Source organism: Dermacentor andersoni, chromosome 1 (assembly GCF_023375885.2).
Source record: "Dermacentor andersoni chromosome 1, qqDerAnde1_hic_scaffold, whole genome shotgun sequence".
In the NCBI taxonomy this organism is placed as follows: Eukaryota; Metazoa; Arthropoda; class Arachnida; order Ixodida; family Ixodidae; genus Dermacentor; species Dermacentor andersoni.
Genome location: NC_092814.1, coordinates 392,319,788 through 392,343,520, shown reverse-complemented (window position 1 = coordinate 392,343,520; position 23,733 = coordinate 392,319,788). Strand labels below are relative to the sequence as shown.

Below are 23,733 nucleotides of genomic sequence, written 5' to 3'. Positions count from 1 at the left end.
TGAAAACTTGGCGCTCGCTACTTTTCTGTCAACATTTGCTGTGTCACAATAACGCGCATGCCGTTCGAGACTTGGAAGTACCAGGCTCGAAACGTTAAAGAAATGCGGGCTAGACAGATGACGATTATTGTTGCGGTACAAGATACGCCCCAAAGGGTGCTAACTTTTTTAAAAGTGTATAGCAAATCCCACAAAAGAATGAAAACATGATAACATAGTTGGCCCTGGAAAAAAATAGTGTGAAGGTAGCACACAGCAGTATTTTGAAATTTCTTGCTCAAACATGTCAGCCAATTTTCACCCCTTTTACTGCAGAAGTGGTTTTTGTTGAGGTCTCCTGCAGGCTAGGGATGAATTAGATATTAAGTCATCACCTGACATGCTGGAACCTGGCCTGCCTAGGCCTACCTGCTTCAGGCCAAATGGGTAGCCGTTACTAACATGTTTGTCCCCTTCACAGGATTAGACATTCACCACGGTTTATTTCATCTTGACAGTGAAGTTTTGCTGTTACCTCAGTGGTCTTTCTTGAGATTGGTTCTCACTATCATGTGCTGAAGGCCTAGCCTATGCTCACACACATGCAGCTCGCAATGGCACTGCAACGGTTGAAACATCTGTCATTGCTACTGCAAAACACTGTGAAACACGCAGCACACTAAAATCAGCATTTTTGAGCCGTTTTACCGCTGACGACATGCACTTGCCATTGCCTGGGATTGGCACTGCTTCAGGCAGCCTAATGAGCCAGCATATATGCTCCCCTTGTTCATGCATCAATGTTCGGATGTGCCAAATAAATTTTATAAATACATCATGACTCGTGCATTCTCCATGCGTAAGCGTCTGGTGGCTATACTTCCCCTTAAGCCTGCTTCACATGCAAACGACAGAGTGGCGGTGGTTGCGGCGGCTGAGCAGCACCGCAGCGTGCGCAGACGCAGCTTCGTTTCACATGCTCCGTTTTGGCATGACCCATGCCACTGTGATGCACAGTGTTGCTTGGAGAAAAGGCCCGTGAGCCGTGGGTTCCAGCAGTCTTCAAGAGCTACACCAATAGAAACTGGCCCTTGCAACGTTTAATACCCGAACCCTCTCGAGTGAGGCTAGCTTAGCAGGACTTTTGGAGGAACTATCAGACATTGTTTGGAATATCATTGGCCTTAGTGAGATTAGAAGAACTGGTGAGGCTTATACATTGCTGAATAACAGACATGTCCTCTGCTATAGACGTCTCCTAGATAAGAAGCAATACGGGGTAGGATTTCTAATAAATTAGGACATAGCGGGCAACATTGACGAATTCTACAGCATTAATTAGAGGGTAGCTGTTGTCGTAATCAAACTTAATAAGAGGTATAGATTAAAGGTAGTACAGTGGCCGACCGATTTTTCGGACTCCAAAAATTCGGACATGCTCGATTATTCGCTTTGCTTCGCGGCACCGTCATTCTCCCCATAGAGCATAATGTATAACAAATGCCAAAAGTTCAGACACCTTGCAACCTCTCATCCGATTTTTCGGACACTCCTCGAGCCAACTCGATCGAGAGCACTTGCACCATGCACCGACTCTCACCGGTGCGTGGTTCGACTTGCTTAACACCATTTTTGTTATGAACAAAGCCTCCTAACTGCCCCACGAAGTGGCGCTACTGCACATCCCCGCCATCATCATAATTTTTGCCTGGTTCGATAGAGTGGCTAAAGCAATTCCGGTCTCAGCTTAGTAAGCCATGTCAAGACAATCCAGCAGCCGATTTGTTTCTTCATGCGCGACGCTGCATGTAGGCCACGTTTTTAGTTTGTGCGACTGGTGTCGGCGTGACGGCGTGGTGGTGTTTGCTTTGTGTGCTGTGTCGAGGTTGTGGTGATCCAATGCGGCATACAGAAACATCACGTCAAGTGTCTAATGGCGTCGACAGTGCCCGCGCAGAATGCACTGGGGAATGCCGGCAAGCGGGTGCCAGGAGGCCTAGATTTGTCGCCTTCCGATGTGCTCTCTACTGACGACGAAAATGTTCTGTCGAGACCTGCGCAGTGGTTGCATTGCGATTCTGGACACCGTCTCATTTGGCAGTTTCACAGGTGCTGACACTGCTGTACTGACATGCGCAGAACTTGACGATGACAAGATCATTCGTCAGGTTTCAGCTGCACTGCTGGACAATGACTCCGAGTCGGAAGATGACGCACCATGTGCTACGCTGCCGTCGCATGCGGAGCGTGTGCAAGCAGTGACTGTGCTTTCAGCCTGTACGACCCTCTCAGAGATTCAGGCTTATCTGACTGTACGTAAACGGAACAGCGTCCAACGGCGCATTTACAATTTCATCAAGCCTACTGCTGAGCCCGAATAAGTGCATGGAAATAAAGGATGTCTTTATTTTTCTTAATCTGCTTTTTTAGACACCTGTTTATTCGGACATTTCCGCAGTCCCCGTGAGGTCCGAATAAATGGTCGGTGACTGTACAAGCCTATGCTCCAACATCCAGTCGCGAGGAAGTAGACCAGTTTTACGAAGATGTTGAATTAGCGATGAGAAAAGTACAAAGTCAGTATACTGTAGTAATGGGGGACTTCAATGCAAAAGTGGGGAAAAAGCAGGTTGGTGAACAAGCAATTGGCAACTACGGCGTCGATTCTAGCAACGCTAGAAAAGAGATGATGGTAGAATTTGCAGAAAGGAATAAGCTTCGAATAATGAACACCTTTTTCAGGAAGCGTAGCAACAGAAAGTGGACCTGGAAAAGCCCTAATGGTGAAACGAGAAATGAAATTGACTTCATACTTTCTGCTGATTCCAGCATAGTGCAGGATGTAGAAGTGATAGGTAGGGTAAATTGCAGTGATCATAGGTAAATGAGGGCTAGGATTCACCTCAATTTGAAGAGAGAAAGTGTAGAATTGGTCAAGAAGCAACAGATCAACCTAGAGGCAGTAAGGGTAAAAGCAGACAAATTCAGGCTGGTACTATTTTGCAAACGAATATGCAGCCTTAGAACAGAAAGATGATGATGACATAGAGCTAATGAATGAAACAGTTATTAGGTTGGCTTCAGAGACATCAATTTAAGTGGGAGGCAAGGCACCAAGGCAGCCAGTAGGCAAGCTCTACCAAGTAACAAAGGACATAACAAAGAGACGACAAAAAATTAAAATGTCCAACTCGAGAGATAAGATAGAATTCGCTGAACTGTCAAAACTGATCAACAAGGCGAAAATATGTGATATTTGAAACTATAACGTGAGAAAGACTGAAGAAGCCATAAAAAATGGACGCAGCCTGAAATCACTGAGAAAGAAACTTGGCATAGGACAAACCAAGACGTATGCACTGAAAGATAAGCAGGGTAATATCATCAGCAATCTCGAAGATATAGTAAAAGCAGCGGAAGAATTCTATACTGACCTGTACAGTACCCAGAGGAGTCAGGATACCTCAATTAGAAACAGCAATGAACAGGATACAGAAACTCCTCTTATGGCTAGCAATGAGGTCAAAAGGGCCTCGCGAAACATGAAAAGCAGAAGAGGGGCAAGAGAAGATGGAATAACAGTCGATTTAATCAAAGATGGAGGAGACATAATGCTTGGAAAATTGGCGGCTCTTTATACGAAGTGTCTATCGACTGCAAGGGTCCCAGAAAACTGGAAGAACGCAAACATTATACCAATCCACAAAAAGGGAGATGTTAAAGAATTGAAAAATTATCGGCCAATTAGCTTATTCTCAGTATTACATAAATTATATTCTCGGACCATTCCCTATATCAAATGACGGAAATAGGTGCATTGCCGTCGCTACGGACTATACAACTCATTATGCCATTACTAGAGCCCTACCGGCCAGCGGCGCCACAGACGTCGCTGATTTCTTGCTTCACGATGTTATCTTGCGCCACTGTGCACCTCGTCAACTTCGCGGCAGATACTTTCTTGCCAAAGTCATAGACGACCTACTTCGATCATGTGCTACTAAACACAAACTTACTACCGCTTACCATCCTCAAACTAATGGTCTTACCAAATGCCTGAACCACACATTCACTGACAAGTTAGCAATGTATGTTTTCTCCAATCATTGCGACTGGGACATTGCTCTACCATTTGTCACGTTCGCCTACAATTCCTCGCGCCATGACACAGCTGGCTATTCACCCTTCTATCTCCTCTTCGGCCGTGAGCCGACTTTGCCTTTCGAGACTCTCCTTTCGACCACACTCGACTCGCCGACAGAGTACACTCGGGATGTCATAGCCACAGCGACCCAAGCACGCCAGATTGCCCACATTCGTCTTTCAGCATCACAGACATGCCAGAAGTGCCGTTACGACCAGAGCCATCACGACGTGCACTACGAACCAGGTGCTCTTGTGCTAGTTTGGTTTCCAACTCGGCGTGTTGGTCTTTCGGAGAAATTCCTCTCGCGGTACTATGGCCCTTACCGCATCCTTCGCCAGGTGACCCCTGTCACATATGAAGTGTCTCCGCTGAATGCCACGGTGCCTTCACCTCTCTCTGACACCATCCATGTCAGCCGTCTCAAACATTACCTTTCTCAGACCGATGAGCCGCACCAATCAGGTGCTTTTTCTGACTGGGGTGATGTCACAGTCGGTAATGTGGAAAGAAGACGACGCTGATGGTGGTCTTGGAGACGATGAGGAAGTGTTTAGCAGTATCGATGCTCTACGCTTGTTGGCTCAGCCATTAAAAGCCACCTGTAAATAGACGAACGCTTCTTCCTTCCCGTAACATCATTTACCAAAATAACTTCCAATAGGTTAAGGGCAACGCTGAACTTTAGTCAACCAAGGGAACAGGCTGGCTTCAGGAAGGGATACTCAACAAAGGATCCCATCCATATCATTAATCAGGTTATAGAGAAATCCGCAGAGTACAATGAGCCTCTCTATATGGCTGTCATAAATTACAAAAAAGCATTTGATTCAGTAGAAATACCAGCAGTCATAGAGGCATTGCATAATCAAGGAGTACAGAATGCTTACGTAAATACCTTGGAAAATATCTACAGACGTTCTACAGCTACCTTAATTCTACACAAGCAGGAATATACCTAAAAAGAAAGGGGGTCAGACAGGGAGACACAATCTCTCCAATGCTATTCACTGCGTGCTTGGAAGAAGTATTCAAGCTATTAAACTGGGAAGGCTTCGGAGCAAAGATTGACAGCGACTATCTCTGCAACCAACAGTTTGCTGAAGACATTGTTCTAATCAGCAACAATGCAGAGGAGTTCAGGGAAACACAATCTCTCCAATGCTATTCACTGCGTGCTTGGAAGAAGTATTCAAGCTATTAAACTGGGAAGGCTTCGGAGCAAAGATTGACAGCGACTATCTCGGCAATCAACAGTTTGCTGAAGACATTGTTCTAATCAGCAACAATGCAGACGAGTTACAACAAATGATTGAGGACCTTAACAGAGAGAGTATAAGAGTGGGGTTGAAGATTAACATGCAGAAGACAAAGATAATGATAAATAACCGGGCAAAGGAACAAGAGTTCAGGATCGCCAGTCGACCTCTAGAGTCTGTGAAGGAGTACGTTTACCTAGGTCAATTAATCACAGGGAACCCTAATCATGAGAAGGAAATTCACAGAATAAAAATTAGTTGGATCACATACGGCAAACATTGCCAGCTCCTAACTGGAAGCTTACCATTACCATTGAAAAGGAAGGTGTACAGACAGTGCATTTTACCAGTGCTGACATATGGGGCAGAGACTTGGAGATTGACAAAAAAGCTTAAATTATGGGGTTTTACTTGCCAAAACCACTTTCTGATTATGAGGCATGCCGCAGTCGAGGACTCCGGAAATTTGGACCACCTGGGGTTCTTTAACGTGCACCTAAATCTAACTACACGGGTGTTTTCGCATTTCGCCCCCTTCGAAATGCGGCCACCATGGCAGGGATTCGATCCCGCGACCTCGTACTCAGCAGCCTAACACCATAGCCACTGAGCAACCACGGCGGGTTGACAAAGAAGCTTGAGAAAAAGTTAACGACTGTGCAAAGAGCGATTAAACGAAGATTGTTAGGCATAACGTTAAGAGACAGAAAGAGAGCGGTTTGGATCATAGAGCAAACGGGTATAGACGATATTCTATTGACATCAAGAAAAAAAAAATGGAGCTGGGCAGGTCACGTAATGTGACGGTTAGATAACCGTTGGACCATCAGGGTTACAGAATGGGTACCAAGAGAAGGAAAACGCAATGGAGGATGACAAAAGACTAGGTGGAGCGATGAAATTAGGAAATTCGCGGGCGCTAGTTGGAATCAGTTAGCGCAGGACAGGGGTAATTGGAGATGGCAGGGAGTAGCCGTCGTCCTGCAGTGGACATAAAACAGGCTGATGATGGTGATGATGATGCCAGTATGATGCACAGTGTTGCTTGGAGAAAGGGCCCATGAGCCCCAGGTTCCAGCAGTCTTCAAGACCTACGCCTTGCTCCACATTTCCACTTCTGACACGCTTGAGCTGCCGGTTTCATCGGTGTATTAAGTTTGTGGTCCGTTTTCTTGCTTACAAACCTTGCAGGAAAAAAAAATGCTGTGTGTAGAACTACTAATACAACCTTTTTATTCACATTTATGTCTTTTAGCTCTTTATAGGCAATACCTTAAAAGTCTTGCAAAGTACACGGACACAGAATTAGCCACGTGGAAGCAAAGGAATGGGTTGGTTCATATTTCCGCCATTTGGGCTTAAAGTGCCCCTGAAACGGTTCGATCAAATTTTGTAGACGCGTAGGGTACAGCTAAAGTTAATCATTCGGACCACAATTTGTTTTAAGCCTCTCGTATTAAGAGAGTTATGGACGATTACAAGTTACCCTCCTCCATTGCCACGCATTTTCTCCTCAACAATTCGCCGAGTGATCGGGGCTAAGCTCTGCCTTCACTGGCCCGGTGTCATGATGGCACACCGTGTCATTGACTTCCGGTTCTCTAGGAGCAAGCGCGCAAAGCCTCTCCAACCTCTCCACCAGCTGCTTGGCAGTCGACGCCAAGCGAAATTTATCGAAGCAGCGTGCATTGCGAATTCTGTTGCAGCGCCGATTGTGTCTGGTATTCAGGTAACCACAGGCGAGCTGGGCATTTCAACGGAACGGTGGAGGCATGAACGCAAAGTGATGAAGGAAATTCAGCGTAGACGTACGTGAGCTGCTTAATCGGTCTCCATGGTCCGGCCACACGTTGGCGCAGAGCTTAACCAGCCAAACAAAGAGCTAATATTGCTCTAACCAAGTGTAAAACATTTTTAACATTTACAAAAACAACGTGCTATTGATTGCGATCCTACGAAATACTTACGCCAGCAGCAAAGAAGAATACACTTTGTTACTGCTACTGTGTTTGGTTGAGCACTGTGCCATCAGGTGGCTGCACCGTGCAGACCATTCACGTTTGCGCTTCTGCTCATCCCGTGAAATGGCACAGTCAAATAACCAGGCCCTGTCCCCATGCGCTTGCATTTACCCAAATACTGGACTCACGAAATGCTGTTGTGGTAGTAACCTGCCGGTGTAAAGTGACAGCCGCAAACGCCCAAATCCTGGCGCCGATCGGATAGAAACAGTCCAAAGCGCTGGAGCCACTTTGCTTGTCTGCTAGCTTGCAGAGGGACACAATGTCGCAGCTTGACATATTGCCAGTCGCTACGTTTGTAGCCCACAATGCAACAAAGGCGAATCATAGTTCTCGTGAAAAGACTGAGACCGACACTGACCACGGAGCTCTCGTCAAAACGAAGCACGTTGCAACACAAGCAGACAACATTTGCTGTGTGCCAGAAGTGCCCAAGTGTACTGAGAAATTGTTCTTGTGCATTCTCTTTCTGTTACTTTCTTTTTATATAAACAAATTAACTCACGTTCCAACTATTATGAACAACGTTTGTTCACCCTACAGTTAGAAAAATTATCAATGACGAGCCCTGGGCAGCCAATCGGATAGCTTGTCCTACTGATGTCAATTGGGTGAATGACGTCAAATGGGTAGGGGCGGCTGAAAATTGAGCCGAACAGTGTGCTGCAATCGGCAGCAATGTACATTTTTAAAAGCTTATAACAAATTACACGCTTTACGCGGAGCACTTAGATGCGTCAATTAATGATCAGAAGGACATAATCTAACGACTCAGTACATTTGTAGAAAATTGTCAAAACCGTTTAAGGGTTCCTTTAAAGCATGTGCACTTTCGAATGCCGTGAGCCGTTCAGCCACCATCTCGGCCACAAGGATGCAAGACACCTATGGACAGATTTCAAAGAAACTCTTGTCCTTTTTCACCTCTAGGCATTCCAGTAAAAAGGCGGCAGCCGCGTGGAGCAAGACCAAACAAAACCATGAACACGTTTTCCCTTTCACAGGAAAGTGTTTTTGCTACACTTTATTTCACCTCGACACAAAGTTTGGTCATCTCAGCGGTCTTCTCGTGATTGCTTCTCAATGTGAAGAGGTGAAGGCCTAGCCTGTGCTCACACACAGGCAGCTCACAATGTCACTGCGAAGCACTGTGCACGTCGACAGATGGCATCATCATTACATTGCAGAGAAATCTGCATCTTTTCAGCTGTGTCATCGCGGACGACGTACACTTGCATTGTCTGGGGTATTACGAGTCACCTTTTCCTCAACAAAAGAATATTTCACCAACTTGCCCAAGCAGCCCCTCTGCGAGTCATAATTAGCACCATTTTAAAAAGCACTACAGAGGTTTATACTATACAGGATGTCCCACTTAACTGGTGCCAAAATTAAAGAATATGCAAGTGCCAAGTAGCTGGAGAGGGAAGGTAATATTTGCAGTTGCTTGGAGCACGTCAGACTATCATTTGTATTTTGCTGAAATATATAATTAGTTATTTAATGAAGATGATTAATTAATAATGTTATATTCAGATAAAACGTGTTGAAAAAATTGTAGACCATCCTGAAAAATTCCCAATCCAGCTTTTTGTTGCCCAATACATACAACAAAGCTTTCTTCCATGCCTGAAAGAAGTTCGCAAAAGCCCGCATTAAGTGCCGCAGAAGGTGCCACCCGAGACTTTGTGTTGTGCAGGCTTTCTTTCAGGCTTGGAAAAAACTTTTATGCAGCAAGTATAGAGCAACAGAAAGACTGATCAAGAATTTTTCGTGATGGCCTACAATTTCCAGATTGACAATTTTGCTCCGATTATAATAGTTGAGAATTTAATAACTATGTGATTAGGCAAAATACAACAAATAGTCTGACATACTCCAAGCAACGGCAAACAACATTATATCTTGGTTCTGTCCAGCTATGTGGCATATTCTTAAGCTTTGGCACAAGTTACGTGGGACATCCTGTATATACCGCATTTTCCTGTCTATAATTTGCGCACCCCCACCCCCTCCGCCCGCCTCAAAGCAGCAGTTTTTCCAAAAGAAAGACGCACACAAGTCACACTGGTGTATAAGACGTGCATGTTCATTTGGTAAAAGATGTAAAAACTTCGTGAGCATCAGGTCATGAGAAAGTGTGACGAAAGTACATGCTTGCAGCGGCTGCCGCCTATGCAATGCATGCCAGGGTAGGCAGTGCTGGCACGCCTGCAAGTGCCTCCGAACATCTTAAAAAGTATTTTATTCCAATAGCATGAACCATGTTATTGATAGCTTACATGACGGCATTTAGTCAAAGCCACCGAAGTCGTCCTCCTCCGAGCCGCTTACAAACAATGCAGCAACTTCAGGTCCGACTTCCACTGGCATATCACTGTCGTCTTCAGACTTGCTATTGGAGCACACTGGAGGCTTTGCACCACTCCCAGATCATTTTCTCACCGACTTCAAATTCCCTCCCTGCTGCTCGATTTCCATGGTATGTACACAGCAAGTTCAGCTGCACTGCACGCAGCTTGATTGTCGCGTCCTTACTACACCTACTTTGCTTCGCATGCGGTGTCATGGTTAATGAGACCATGACAACACACGCGAAGTGCCTTGCAACAACAGCAAGTGCAATGAAGTGTAGTTGCTGTGCACGGCAGAAGGTGATGCGCGGTGGAGCGCCATATTATGCCCGCTCGATACAAAGGGCGTGGCCATAGTATCCAATCCGAATTTGGCTGTATAAAGTCGCACCATTCTATGTGACGCACTGACAAAAAACTAAAAAGATGCATATTATACACCGGAAAATACAGTATATCTTTTCACGGTTAGAATTTCAATGCTGCAGCAGATGAAAGCAAGTAAGTTGCTTTGGCACATTCTTGAGCATTAATGTGCAGAGTAGTTAGTACACCCCTGGTGAAATGAGTAACGGGAGCCCTTGGTTCCGCTTATTCTTCTCACCCAGTGAATAGCAACAAAATTGATAGCCTTGATGCCATGAGATAGGATACATTGACCTGCTCTTAACATGTAACGCCTGAGGTTGCCGCCATGGCTCTATTGGCTAACACTCCCAGAATTAGATCTAGTACACATAGACAATTAGCTGAGAAAGTGAATGGGGTACAGCTGCTGCCATAGCACAATGGAAATAGCATCCCTTGCCTTATGTGGAGGTTGTGGATTCAGCTCTCGACTTCAGTGTCTGCAGGAGTCATGCGATTCTAACACTATGTGAAAGAAACTAGTGGAAATCAGCAGTAGGTTGTTCTGGGTGCATAGCTCACAAGTTCTGATGGCTGCAGAGTATCCAATGTAATCTACAAGTGCCACTTTTCAGACAGCTTGACAGGTCATCTGGCCCTATCGCATTTCATAATTTATTTCGTAACAAGCAGCAACCACCAGCAAAGCTGTGATTTACAAAGCTCACCGGTTCTTGAGGGGTCCCTTAAAACCAGGGTCAAACTTGCGTGGCTCTCCTGCACACAAAGAAAATTACACATCACTGAACACTTCTTTGACAAGTTTGGTTGCAAGAACCACTTAATCCTTCAGGGTTGGTACAAAAACTTGCACAAAATTCATCGATCTCTAAGATACCAAAGGGACATTTGGAGCAATAGATATTTGTTCACCGACAGAAGAAACTGACATCAATTCCAGCTCCCAAGGCAAGTATATCTGTTCCTTTTCAGTGTCTGGTGATAAACCTAGACCAAAAATATAAGGCCTGTTCAACGTTTGCCTAGTACTCATGAAAAGGCATTCCAGAATATCAATTTCAAGCAACCTTTCACACTCTCTTTAAAACAAATATAAATTCAGCAGAACCCATCTCCCAACGAATGTTGACATTAATGCGATTAGCATCAGCCACATACACAGATACAGTAGAAGTGTATCATATTAATTTATTTTATCACATAGACTCATACACCACCATTTACTGAATATGCATTTTCTGTATGGATAGATGGATGCTATGAGTCTCCCCTTTGAAATGGGGAGTTGGGTTGCGCCACCAAACACAAAGAATTCCCAGCATCAAACTTCTTGAACAATTACTGGGAAATCTGTTTTTGTACGCCTCGGTTGTTTGTGGTCTCCCTATTTTTCTGCCACCAAACCTCCAACTGCCTCTTACTAATCTCTACTGTGGACATGTTTACTTTCCCCCTGCTATCCCTGAACCGAAGGGTTTCAAGGAGGCCAGAGGCGCCTAAAGTGGCAGCTTGGTAGATATCTTCCCATTTTAATAAAACATGTTCTATCATTTCCCTAGCTTTACTGCAGCAAGCACGTGCTTCTTCATCTGTGGTGTACCTCACCTTGTAACTATGCATTCTAAGGAATCCTGATCTCACTTCAAAAGTAAGGAGCTTCCCTTTGAGTTATTTCTTTTACCTCGCTTTGATTGGCAGTGTCCTGTGTCTTTCACAGACTGTGACAAGGAAAGAGACTGGTGGCGATGAGTCCTTCACAGTGAAGTTCTTTTAGATAAAGTACAGGCCGTCCAGAAGGCCCACGATATGGCTGTAAGGTGAAACCTTACTGTCCCAACGTGGGAGCTGCCTGCATCAACCTAAGGGTTGATCTTGAGGACCTAAATAAAGTTCATCATACCATACCATACCTCGCTTTATAACTATGCATTCTGAGGAATCCTTATCTCGCTTCAAAAAGGGGCTCCCTTTTGAGTTATCATAAATTGTTTCTTTCCTGATTTTGACTTTTCGTTTGAGGTAGTTACTCATAGCAAGTTTCTTTTCCATTGCCGCCACCTATGAGAGTGTCTCAGCCTCTCACTTTGCATTTGACACTCTTTTTTGCTATGTTACTATACTGGTTGTGTACTCGTTAAGCTTCCTAGTTCTTCTCCTTCACTGCGAGTCAATGTTTCTCCTGTAAAAATACCTAAACACTCTTGCAACTCATTTACTTTCTTTGATATTCCTCATTCATTCTTCAAAATCAATTTTACTCTGAGCTTCCCTCACTTAAAACTTGTCCAGCCTATATCACCCTGTACTGCTTCATTAGTAGTCTTCACGTGAGCGCCCAATGCGAGGCATCACACTGACCTTTGGTTGCCATCGAGTCTGGATTGTAACCCTGACTTTGTGGGGATGCGTGACTCTCACGCCTCCCCTGAGATCTAGTTTTCCCGCATAGCTCGTCTCCTGCAGGGCGGCTTCACCCGCCGCGTGGCCTAGCGCCCGCGGTGGTCGGAGTGGTTGAAGCGCAGTGCGAGAGATGGCGCTAGTGTTGCGCTGCGGCGGGGTTACTTAGGCGCGGGAAAGAAAGGCGCTTGCCTCTTTCCCGGCGGGTCGAGCGCACGGCGTGGACGTCTCACGCGCGCGCGGCGACCCATGCTTCTGCGAGACCGCCTCGCGTGGCGGCCTTCGAGCGCGCCTCCGTTGGCGTGACCGAACACGCGAACGACCAGGCGTTGGGATCCAGCATGGGGCGAACATATTCGCTCGCTCGCGGTGAGTCGGACTTCTAGATTTGTCGCGCGCCCATCGGCATGTTTTGTGGATAGCCACTCGGCTAGCAGGCATTGATATATGAAAGGTGCAATAAATGCCCTTGTGATTGTTTGCACTACTGTGTTGTCGTTCCTTTGTCCCAAGAGTACGGAGGAGAACCCCGTATCTCCCACATCTGGCTGCCCAACGTGGACCTCTTGGGGCATCGGACGATAATTTTAAGTGTTGCGTCGCACCCTTTCACTCGCACATGCAGCGTACGGCGCGCGGCGACGATTTTATCGCCGTTGGACTTTTACGGAACCTCACGGCGACGCAACAGGAGATATGCGCCTGGAGTGTCCATATATTTGTTATCGCAATAAAACTAAGGAGAGGCCCTGAAGTCACTCTTTGAGAAGCTCAGTGAAGCCGAAGTTAGCGCTACTTCATCTTGTCGGAGCGGATTCTCCTCTCTGGTTTACATTTCTCGGCTTCGGCACGCAACCATGCCGGGCTGCGTGAACGTGGTCCTCGTAGTAGTGATCCGACCAACGGATCCAGTCGTGGTGCATACCATTGCCTAAGTCATTTCGTCCGAGTATTGTGCTTTAGCGTTAAAAGGAGTTCATAATGCACTCCGCAACTGGACTGGGGCCAGTCCCCTGCTAGGCCAGCAGAGGAGAACCTCTTTTTGCGTTTAAATACACCGACTGTGGCATGGGGTATATTGTTCTCACGGTAAGTGAAGCTTCATGGAAACGAAGTTCTGTGGTATCCTCCACGCGGTGCCGAAAAGTAGGCGCGTATGCGTGCGGCTAGCCCGTTGACCGGGCCTACGTGCGACAATGAGCCGTTTGATGTGCGCACTGGCGTACACCTTCCGTCAAGCCTTGTTCGCTCTTGCACTGCATCGGCCAACCTTTACTTGACCCTGCGCCCCTCGACCACACATATATATGCGGTAAGAACGGTTCGTCCCTTAAATGCTCACATCAGCCGCTTCTCTCCCATCCTTCCACAGGGCTGTTTTGCGACCACAAGTGCATCGTCTGCTGTCAAAAGGGAACACTTCAGAACAGTCACTGACCTACAAGGCGTTTAGCGTACATTACGACTGGTGACGGGTCCACAAAAGGCCCCTCTACCTGTACCTGTCAAGCTGAACTAATGGATGAAAGGGGCCCAAGTCGACAGCTACCGAACAACGGTGCAGACCTCGGATTCCCAGACTGCGGCGCGCTTGCCAAATTTGCTAAATATGCTAAATTTTTGTGGCATATTTAGCACCATCGGAAGTGGAGTGCGGCGGAACGATGCGATATCGTGGGCAGGATATTGCGACTGTCACGGTGCGGCATTATTCGATTCGGCGAAGCAACGATCAACGGGCGCCAAAAGGTCGTGGAAATGGAGACCGGCGAGCAAGACGGGTATTGCCAGCCACTCGGGCAAGCGGCCGAAAGAAGTCGAATGCAGGTTTAGAGATTGTCTTTGTCGTCGGCGCGATCGTCACCGCCCCGACAGCTTTTTGTAGGAATCCCTGTGTCGTCGGGGAGTCGTCGGCGCGACCGTGACGCCCCGACGTTTTGTAGGAACCGCTGTGTATTCTCTGCCCCGCGCCTGCATTAATAAGCTTACTAATTAATTATGGGGCTTTACGTGCCAAAACCACTTTCTGATTATGAGGCACGCCGTAGTGGAGGACTCCGGAAATTTCGACCACCTGGGGTTCTTTAACGTGCACCTAAATCTAAGCACACGGGTTATTTTCGTATTTCGCCCCCATCGAAATGTGGCCGCCGTGGCCGGGATTCGATCCCGCGACCTCAAGCTCAGCAGCCCAACACCATAGCCACTGAGCAACCGCGGCGGGTAATACACGACGAACGCAGACTAAATGGCTTACCAGTTGTTAGTCTGCGTTCGTCCTCTCCATCTACCTAGGTGTCTCGATCCTATACGCCCCGTGCACCGCCTATAGAGGCGCCACTGATAGCCACCTAGCGGGCGCTTCCAACGGTATGCGCGGGAGCAGTAGCAGACGACAACGCTTTACAGCAAGGGTGGCTGAAGTTCGCGGCTGCGATTTGTCCTTTGTTCGGGCGCCAGACTGCTTCTTCTGAGGTGACAGCTGTAGGGAAGACGCAGACCTCTGTGGGAGCGGGTATGAACACGATGTTACCGGTGTTTGGGACAACATGGTCCACATACGTGCCAGGTGCGTCCTGCAGACAAACGCCTTGAAGACCATTTGCATGAAGTGGAACTAATGCGATGTCTCGACCGTGTTTTGTTTTAATTCTAGCCTTGCCGTAATGCTGCTTCTGTACCTCAATAATAAGCACCCATCGTTAGTGCAGACTTAGAAAACAAATACGCACGGTGCGATGTTTGCATATGCCGTTGTGATTTTTCTGCCGATGAATACATGTGACGTCGTCGAATAATCCACCTTAATACACCCGAATTCATCTTAATCCAATCACTAATCAATCATTACTTTGCTAATCATTAATCATCTCTTATACGCGGCTGCACATGCTTTGGTTCGCTTCCCGCCTTCCTTCGGTCACGTGATATTTTCTGTAGCTCCCAACGGGACCTTGAAACAGAGGTCTAAGGCTTTCGCTTAATAAGCCACACACAAAGGGATGTGTCCCAAGCAATACTAGATCAGACGCACGAAGTAAAGCATCTGATCATGTGGCAGAAAAATTGTCTGGAGTACACAACTCGCCTCAAAGCACCCTTTACATCGGTATAGCCCGTTCATACGGCTTTAAGAAAAAACCAACCTCCTCGTAAACGTTGCCTCCAGCATTATCGATGCTGTTATTAGCATTTCTCAAAAATTTCAACCCCACTGGGGTGCGCAACTGGCCCAAAATAACACACCTCCATGGAATCCTGCGGCCCGTCCGCGGGAGCCCAGGAAGAAAAGCGCGCCGTGCGTAGCCGGCGGGCGAGGAGAATCGAGGAGGAAAGCGCCGTGAGGAGGAGAGTGTCGCTACTTTCAAATTATCAAGGGGCTTTAGGCCGGCGTAGTAACTCTTGGCCGGCGTAAAGCCCCTCAATCTCCCAAAGTAGCGCCATTCGCTTCCCTCCTCCTCCGCTCGGCGCGGCCTCGACGGTGGCGCCGCCGGTGGTGGGCCTGCCGTAGGAGACGACGGCTAACACGCTACGGGAGGAAATCCGCAGAAAAGTTCGTTCGAGCCCTGCGGAGCAGTTTTTTCAATCGAGATCTTTCTTCGTCAGTCGGTAACTGGCCTTTAGAATTTCGTGTTGGAATTGCGGAAGAAATAGAGAAAAGGACCATTATTCAAGGCGTATTTAAGGCGTAAAGCGCGCGACGTTGAGAGTTCGTGTTGCTGAAACACGACGCAAGCACGCGGTGTACTCAAACACGCGCGTAATTACCAAAGTTTCAGGTGTTGACAGCGTGAAAGTATGTGTACGTGGTTTCGTAGGTTCATTTACGTACCTGCAGGATACTTTTGTTCGACCGGCGCGTGAGGGATTGCTGACCGCACACAGCCGGAATGGCTGTGTGCGGTCAGCAATGCCTGGCAACAGGGCCGTTTTTTTCATTGCGGGTTGCTTTGGTAATAATGAAGATATATCGTTTTTTTTTTTTTTACAAGTACTGCTCCAGGAGGGCACATGTAATAGAGAGTTTTAGAATAGGGGCCCCTATAGTTTGGGGCCCCAAAGAGCTTTGCGGGTGTTAGCGTTGGGGCACGTAGGAATGAAGAGTTTTGGAATAGGGTTTTACGTTTGCGGATAGCGTCTTGCGCTGACAGCGCCACTACGGCGTCAGAGAAAAGCTATTAGAAATAAATAAAATATACCATTTTATGATAGGAATAATAATTTTGACTTTCGTGTATTCGCATTTATTTACAATTTAGAGGTTATTCTGTAAGCAGCAAACAATTAGTTGCGCTTAGTTTTGAGCAAACCTACCTTACTAGCCTTCACCAGCCAAGCTTAGCCGTGTTAGGCCTACGAGCCATAAAATCCACAATCGAATTCAATATCAGCGGCGTCTAATGAGTCAATCTTCATAACGCACGCTAGTTGAGAGAAAGCGATAACCGCAGTCACTTCTCCTAGTTTGCGAACTTCACGCGTTACCGCGAATCGAACCCAGTTTGGTGCTAGGTTAGAGCCGTCGCTTCGATGGGTGCCGCCATGTTTCCCGACGCAAAACTTTTGGGGCCGCTATTTGGGCTGCCGCTAAATCGGTGAAATAGCGTTCCCAACGCAAAACCCAAAGGCAGTTTGCGTCTTGCGCATGCGCAGTGGCTTCGACGCTATTTATTTGGGGCCCCAAAACGGTTGGGGACCCTATTCTAAAACTTTCTAATGGCTAACGGAGGCCTCTGATGAGCACGTGACATTACAATAATGCAGGCGTCGCAGGGAGTGTTCGCATACAAAATTGGCTGTCCGCGATCTTATACCCCCTTGGCATGCACAGGCTTCGGCGAGCCCCATCCAGCCCTGGTTCTAGCTTTGGTGTTCCCGTTGCCGCTTTGGTGCCCTGGAGGCGCCGTCAATAATACGAAATAATGACAAGTTGTTACAACTAGTAAATAAAATTTATTGAAGAAATACAATCGCGCCGAGGCGCCAACTTATGAAACGCCAACGAGGAATTTACTGGCCCACGTAGACCACGCCTGTGGCTACCAGTGCGCCGGCGCGTTAGTTATCCCGGCGCCCACGAGCAGCGCTCCGCGGAGCGCCGGCCGCCCGGAGCTCCGCGAAAAAAGAGAACGAAAAAAAAGAAGCGAAGAAAAAGAACAACAAACGGCACTACTTATTGACACATGTGCTGAGAAGATATTGAAATTCACTTTCTAACAGAGATATTGATGTGTGGCTAACAAAAAGTCTCTCCTAATATTTTAAGGTGAAATGCCTCAATTATTTCCCGTGTGGTTTCGCATTTGTGTCTTCGAACTACTTTTGTGTCTTTAAACAAAGGTTTACAACCGCAATTGAAGCAGTGCGACGCTAGATGTGAAGCATTATGGTTAAGTAATTGTTTACGTTATTTTAGACTGACATTGAGGCACCTTCCGCTCCGTCCATTGTGACCTTTCCCACACTTGAGCGAAATCTGATAAACTGTGCCAGTGTTACCAGGCGCGGAAGGGGACACATGCCTAACGCCGCAATAATTTTTCTTCTTTTGCCACCCTCTCGTCAAGTTTCCTATTTATCATAGGGAACATCATAGAGAATTTTCGGGGCACCCCCCCTCCTCCCCCACAAACTGTAATGGCCACGTTCTGTAAACCGTGCGCTTACGGAATGTGGCGACGCATCAATATCTCTGTCAGAAAGTGAATTTCAATATCTTCTCAGCACATATGTCAATTTCAAGCAGTGCCTTTTGTTGCTTGGTTTTTTGGCTTCCCTACCTCTTGATATGTTTAACTGATACTGTTTAGACCTTGTACACGGCCGTGTTCCAATTGGAAGTGGACGACCGTGTACAATCCATTATGACTGGCTTAAAGCAATATGCAAGTATAGCGGTGACCTTATGCAGATATATGTATACTCATGAGATGTTTCCAAGGGGAGTATTTATTTGAAAGCATATAATCTACATTGCTGATAAGAAAACTTATTTTGAGTGAAATCGAACAATTGCATTCTTTCTTGCCAGCCTGGGTGGACAATATGTTGCCGCCTTACTACTTAACATACCTAATTTAACATTTGAACAATGTACAAACATTACCAAAGCGCACAAAATTAAGCAGTACCTTGACAGGCATGCTTCCTCTCTCACCCATGGCACCAAACAAGGATGTTCGACTTGAGACTGTTTGATACTGTCAGCATCATACATGCGTGTTCTATTTTGATTGCTCTACATATAAAAAATAAGCTCTACTCAGGTTATATGAGTTAGTTGGGCATGGGCTGCGTGTTGTTTATGTATTTATGCAGTAACAACCTAGCTAGCTCATGCACAGCCATATTTTAGGAAAATGAAAAATGCATAGCACAACATAAACAGCTGGCCAGTGCCTGTATTTTAAAGCAAACCGAGATTATCAAGTGTAGCTTAACGGGACCCTGAAACGCTTTTGACGATTTTGTACAAACGTACTGAGTCGTTAGAGTAGGTCCTTGTGATCATTAATTGACACATCTAAGTGCTCCGCGTAAAGTGTGTAATTTATTATAAGGTTTTAAATATGCACATCGCTGCCAATCGCAGCACACTGCTCGGCTGAATTTTAAACCGCCCCTACCCATATGACCGAAATCACCCATATGACGTCAGTGGGGCGAACTATCCGATTGGCTGACCAGGGCGCGTGATCGATAATTTTTCCAACTTCATGGTAAACAAATGTTCTTCGTAATAGTTGGAATGTTAGTTAATTTGTTTTTATAAAAAGAAAGTAACAAAGAGAATGCACAAGAAAAATTTTTCAGTACACTTAAGCACTTCCGGCACACAGCAAGTGTCGTCTGCTTGTGTTACAACGTACTCCATTTTGACGAGAGCTCCGCGGTCAGAGTCGGTCTTAGTCTTTTCGCGAGCACTATGATTCGACTTTGTTGCCTTGTGGACTGCAAACGTAGCGACTGGCAATATGTCAAGCTGCGACATCGTGTCCCTCTGCAAGGCAGCGTACGAGCGAACTGGCTGCTGCGTATCGGACTGCCGCTATCCGATCGGCGCCAGGATTTGCGCGTTTGTGGCCGTCACTTTACACCGGAAGATTACTAACGCAAAATTAGGGCAAGCGCAAGGGGACAGAGTTTGGCCGCTTGACTGTGCCGTAACGGGATGAGCCATGAGACGAGAAGGGCAAATGTGAATGGTCTGCACGGTGCAGCCACCTTGTGGCACAGAGCTCAACCATACACAGTAGCAGCAACGAAATGTATTTTTCTTTGCTGCTGGTGTGTATTTTTCGCAGGAGTGTAATCATCAACACGTTGTTTTTTATAAATGTTTAAAATGTTTTACACTTGGTTAGAGCAATATTAGCGCTTTGTTTGGCTGGTTAAGCGCCGCGCCAACAAGTGTATGGACCGTACAGACCGATCAGGCCGCTCACGTACGTCTACGCTAAAGTTCCTTCATCAGCTTGAGTTTATGCCTCCAGTCATTTGCCGAAATGACCAGCTTGCCTGTGGTTACCGGAATACAAGACACGTTCGGCGCTACGACAGAATGCTCGCAACGCACGCTGCTTCGATAGCTCTCGCTTGGGGTCGACGGCCAAGCGGCTAGCGGCGAGGTCTCGCGCGGGCGGGGGCGAGCTCCAAAACAACCGGAAGTGGACGATGTGACGTCGCATCGTGACGCAAGCCAGTGAAGGCGGAGCTTAGCACCGCTCGCTCGGCAAACGAGTTGAGGAGGAAAAGCGTGGCTAGGGAGGAGGGTAACTTCTAATCGCTTGTAGCTCCATTAATACGTAACGCTTCACTTAAATTGTGGTGCGAATGTTCTACTTAAGCTGTACCCTACGCGTCTACAAAATTTGTCCGAACCGTTTCAGGGGCCCTTTAAATTGGTTTACATACAGGTATGAAATGTTGTAACTGCACCATGTGATAAAATTTCAATAAGATCAGCTGAATACCACATAGAACATCTTTAATGGGTATAGTTGGTGCGACGTGCCTTGATATTAGAAGTTGTGCCGTTTTATTCACACACACATGCACGTAAATGCAAGGTACACATACATTTGTGTTCACGTGTTACTGTGCGCATCAAATGAACAGCACCACTTATACAACAAGCCATAAAGACAAATAATTTTTTCGTACCAGTCTAATTCCTATTAGCTACGCAGTTATTTTTTTTTCTCACATGCAGCAACTCAACTCCGTGCATAAGTTAAGCTGATGTTGCTAATCTAAGCTAGACATGGGTGTCATGTCCAGAATATCATAAAATAAAGAAGTGACCATGTGTTCGGGCCTAAAATTGATGGTTTGGCAATATCTTGTCTGGCTGGACAGTAAATTTCTGTCAAAAAAAGAACAATTCAGCACACTGACAAAGCAGTGTGGCTAACTAATATAGGGAGCAGACACTCTGCCTGCAGAGTCACTTGAAAATTTTGCCAGCAGTTCGTCCTCATTGGCTGGCTTCGGTCACATAACTAATGCTGACATAACTGTGAAAATCTGTGTTCAGGATAAACTCATAGCAGCCAATAGACACGTTTTATATTGTGATAGCAGCTGACTTCTCAGGGACAACGCACTGTGGCCATGAACATGCTAAAGAATGACAAGAGGCGAGGTCCCCCTTTCTATAGTCTGGCAGCGCAGCTGAAAACGGTTCAGTTAATGAGTGGAATCGTGGCCTATTCAAAATAAAGATCAGTCAGCCACTTACAGCGTCCAACATCCCACACCCACGAATGATAGGTAGCAGTAAGCTTACTGGCAGATGAAAGTGCACTGGAAAAACATTTAATGGACGTACTTTGCAGGCCCAAGTCAGTTAAATGCACATTATTTGCTAATGACTGTTGGCCGAATGAACACGAGGAAAGAAAATAAAGCACTTATCAGGCATATAATGCTGGTACTTGTGCTATTGTTCGCTTTAAACTGAAGGCTCCTGCCAAAACAGGCGACACGAACCAGATAATCAAATAGAATGGATAAACAAAGTAACTGCACACTTTCGCTTGCCCAATTCTGCCTGCATTAGTAACGCGACCATGGCTGGCCAGTGAGGAAGAACTCTGGGCAAAATTTCTTTCACACAGTTCTGCTGGTTGCTAGCAGAATATTATATAACACCATACCTGTGACACTTATTTACTTGTTACTACTCGTCCTACGTGTTCATTTTTACATTCATATTGCTTTTTGTCAGCAAACTTAAAATTTTTACTTAATAAGAAGGAAGTATCCAGTCCTTACCTATAACATATTCATCTACCATGCCACTGGTGTCTTCACAAACAGACTCTGTGCTTAGTCACTAGTCAAAAGCAAGCAGCTCAGATTTTTGGCTGTGTAAGCCGCTTGCATCACAAAATATAAAGCAATTCGTGAAATCTAGAAATTCTTGCTCTTCACACTAATGTCCACATTATGAAAATCAAGGCTGCCAGAAATTTGCGTTCATGACATTAGTGCTCTCAGGCGCGCCTACATTTCACGACAGCGCTGAACGTCTTGACGTATGCAATTATTATGATGTTCCCTAATTTCCCCCCACCGATAGAAGCATTTTCAACCGTGCAGTAACAACTTTTGAAAGAAACGATAGATGTATGAAGCAGAAAAGGCCGGTGTGATAGGGCTTATCTGTAAGGGTACTAAATATGAAAACGCGATCGGCAACACTTCTGCACAGTTTACTTCTGAGCAAACACACATCGCGTAGAACGAGCACTTCTACACCCAGCAACGCTGCAACACATCGCACATGCATATCACGGTTTGTAGCTTGCGAAGACATTTCGTAACACTAATGCCCCAACCACTGGCACGCGCCGAAAGCTTCGGCGCGCGCTGGCAAGCGAACGCGTCGCTTCGCTTCGGCTGGAGGGAAAGTGCGCGCAACCACTGGAGACAAGCTCCGACGCACGCCGAAGCTCGCTCCTCGGCTGCGGCGCACTGTTGCTGGACTATTCCGTCTTCATCCGTCAAAGTCCGGCCTAAAACAGCCTGCTGTAAACTAAGCTTGAAAGAATAAGTTAGTGATCTGTATGCGCTTTTCGATATAAAAAACACGTTTGAATAATGAATATACACCTGCCGCAACAGTTTTTTTTATTTTTGAAGTAACAATAGTGTACAAAATATCGACATCAGCGCTCGCGCGTCGTCTGTCTGCAAGATCGCTTTGCAAACACCTGCACGACGATGCCACATATCAAAAACTGTTGCACCATTTCATTTTTTTGGTAGCTTATTGCACAGCCAACTATGTAAGAATTAGGCGTGCAATGTATAACTGAAAAAAATCTGTGTTGGAAATATTGCCACGTAGTAGTGACGGTAAATAAATAGTGCCGGCTCAATCGCAACGATAGCGGCGAGCAATGTCGGCAATCGAAGAAAATCTAATCTGCGGGTCAAGCGCGTCGGTTTGCATACGGCAGTCGTCGAAATTTACAGCCTATTCACTGGTGCCCGCGCGCCTTCCAGAAACTTCAATACAATTCGTGTCGCGTATGCAATCAGATTAGCAAGGTTCGTCGACAACAGACAGAACCATCGATAACATTCGCGAAACTTCCGATACGTTCAGGCGCATCGTGCAGCGAGCGATAACGTTTAACATTTTTTAGCCGGTGAAATACGGTAACCGGACACAGAAAAGCATCCGTGTCAATATAATTATGCTTGTTGGTACATGAAAGAAACGTGAAAAAGTGGGTTCTGAGAAAATCAGCACAAACGAATTGAAACACCTGCAGCACTCACAGAAAAAAAAACTAGAATAGCTAAAATGTATGTAATTCGTATCTTGTCTCCCCCCAATTCTTGATTCTGTCAAATCTAGCCCATGGAGCACCTCTATTATTCTAGGTTGTTTTGATGCATCAACACCGCATCCGGAGGCCTTCACATTGAGTGTATTGCTACAAAACATTTTCACAGTAACTGGTTTCCACATATCAAGTTTGCCTTTCTTTACATTAATGAAATGACATACCGTCAGATAATAAAAGCTTGAGAATTAGAGGGTTTTAATAGGAGTCTTTCGTTGCCCTTTGCCAAGTCGTACTATTGAAGCACTTATTCGAATGTATGGGAGCAGCTCATTTGAATAGTATAAGAAATATATAAATAGGTTATTTTCACAATTTATACACTTCGTCACCAAAAAAAGAAAAATTGCA

General features: G+C 46.1%; 1 protein-coding gene across 4 annotated transcripts in view; it reads right to left on the bottom strand.

The window, feature by feature from the left end:
• Ctl2 (Choline transporter-like 2) overlaps positions 1 to 23,733 on the bottom strand; it is a 448,555-nt gene that overhangs the window by 301,219 nt on the left and 123,603 nt on the right. For all 4 annotated transcript variants that reach the window (XM_050168532.3, XM_050168529.3, XM_050168530.3 and 1 more), the window contains exon 2: positions 10,834 to 10,882. In XM_050168532.3, coding sequence (XP_050024489.1) covers positions 10,834 to 10,882 — 49 coding nt within the window. The remainder of the gene's footprint in view (positions 1 to 10,833; positions 10,883 to 23,733) is intronic.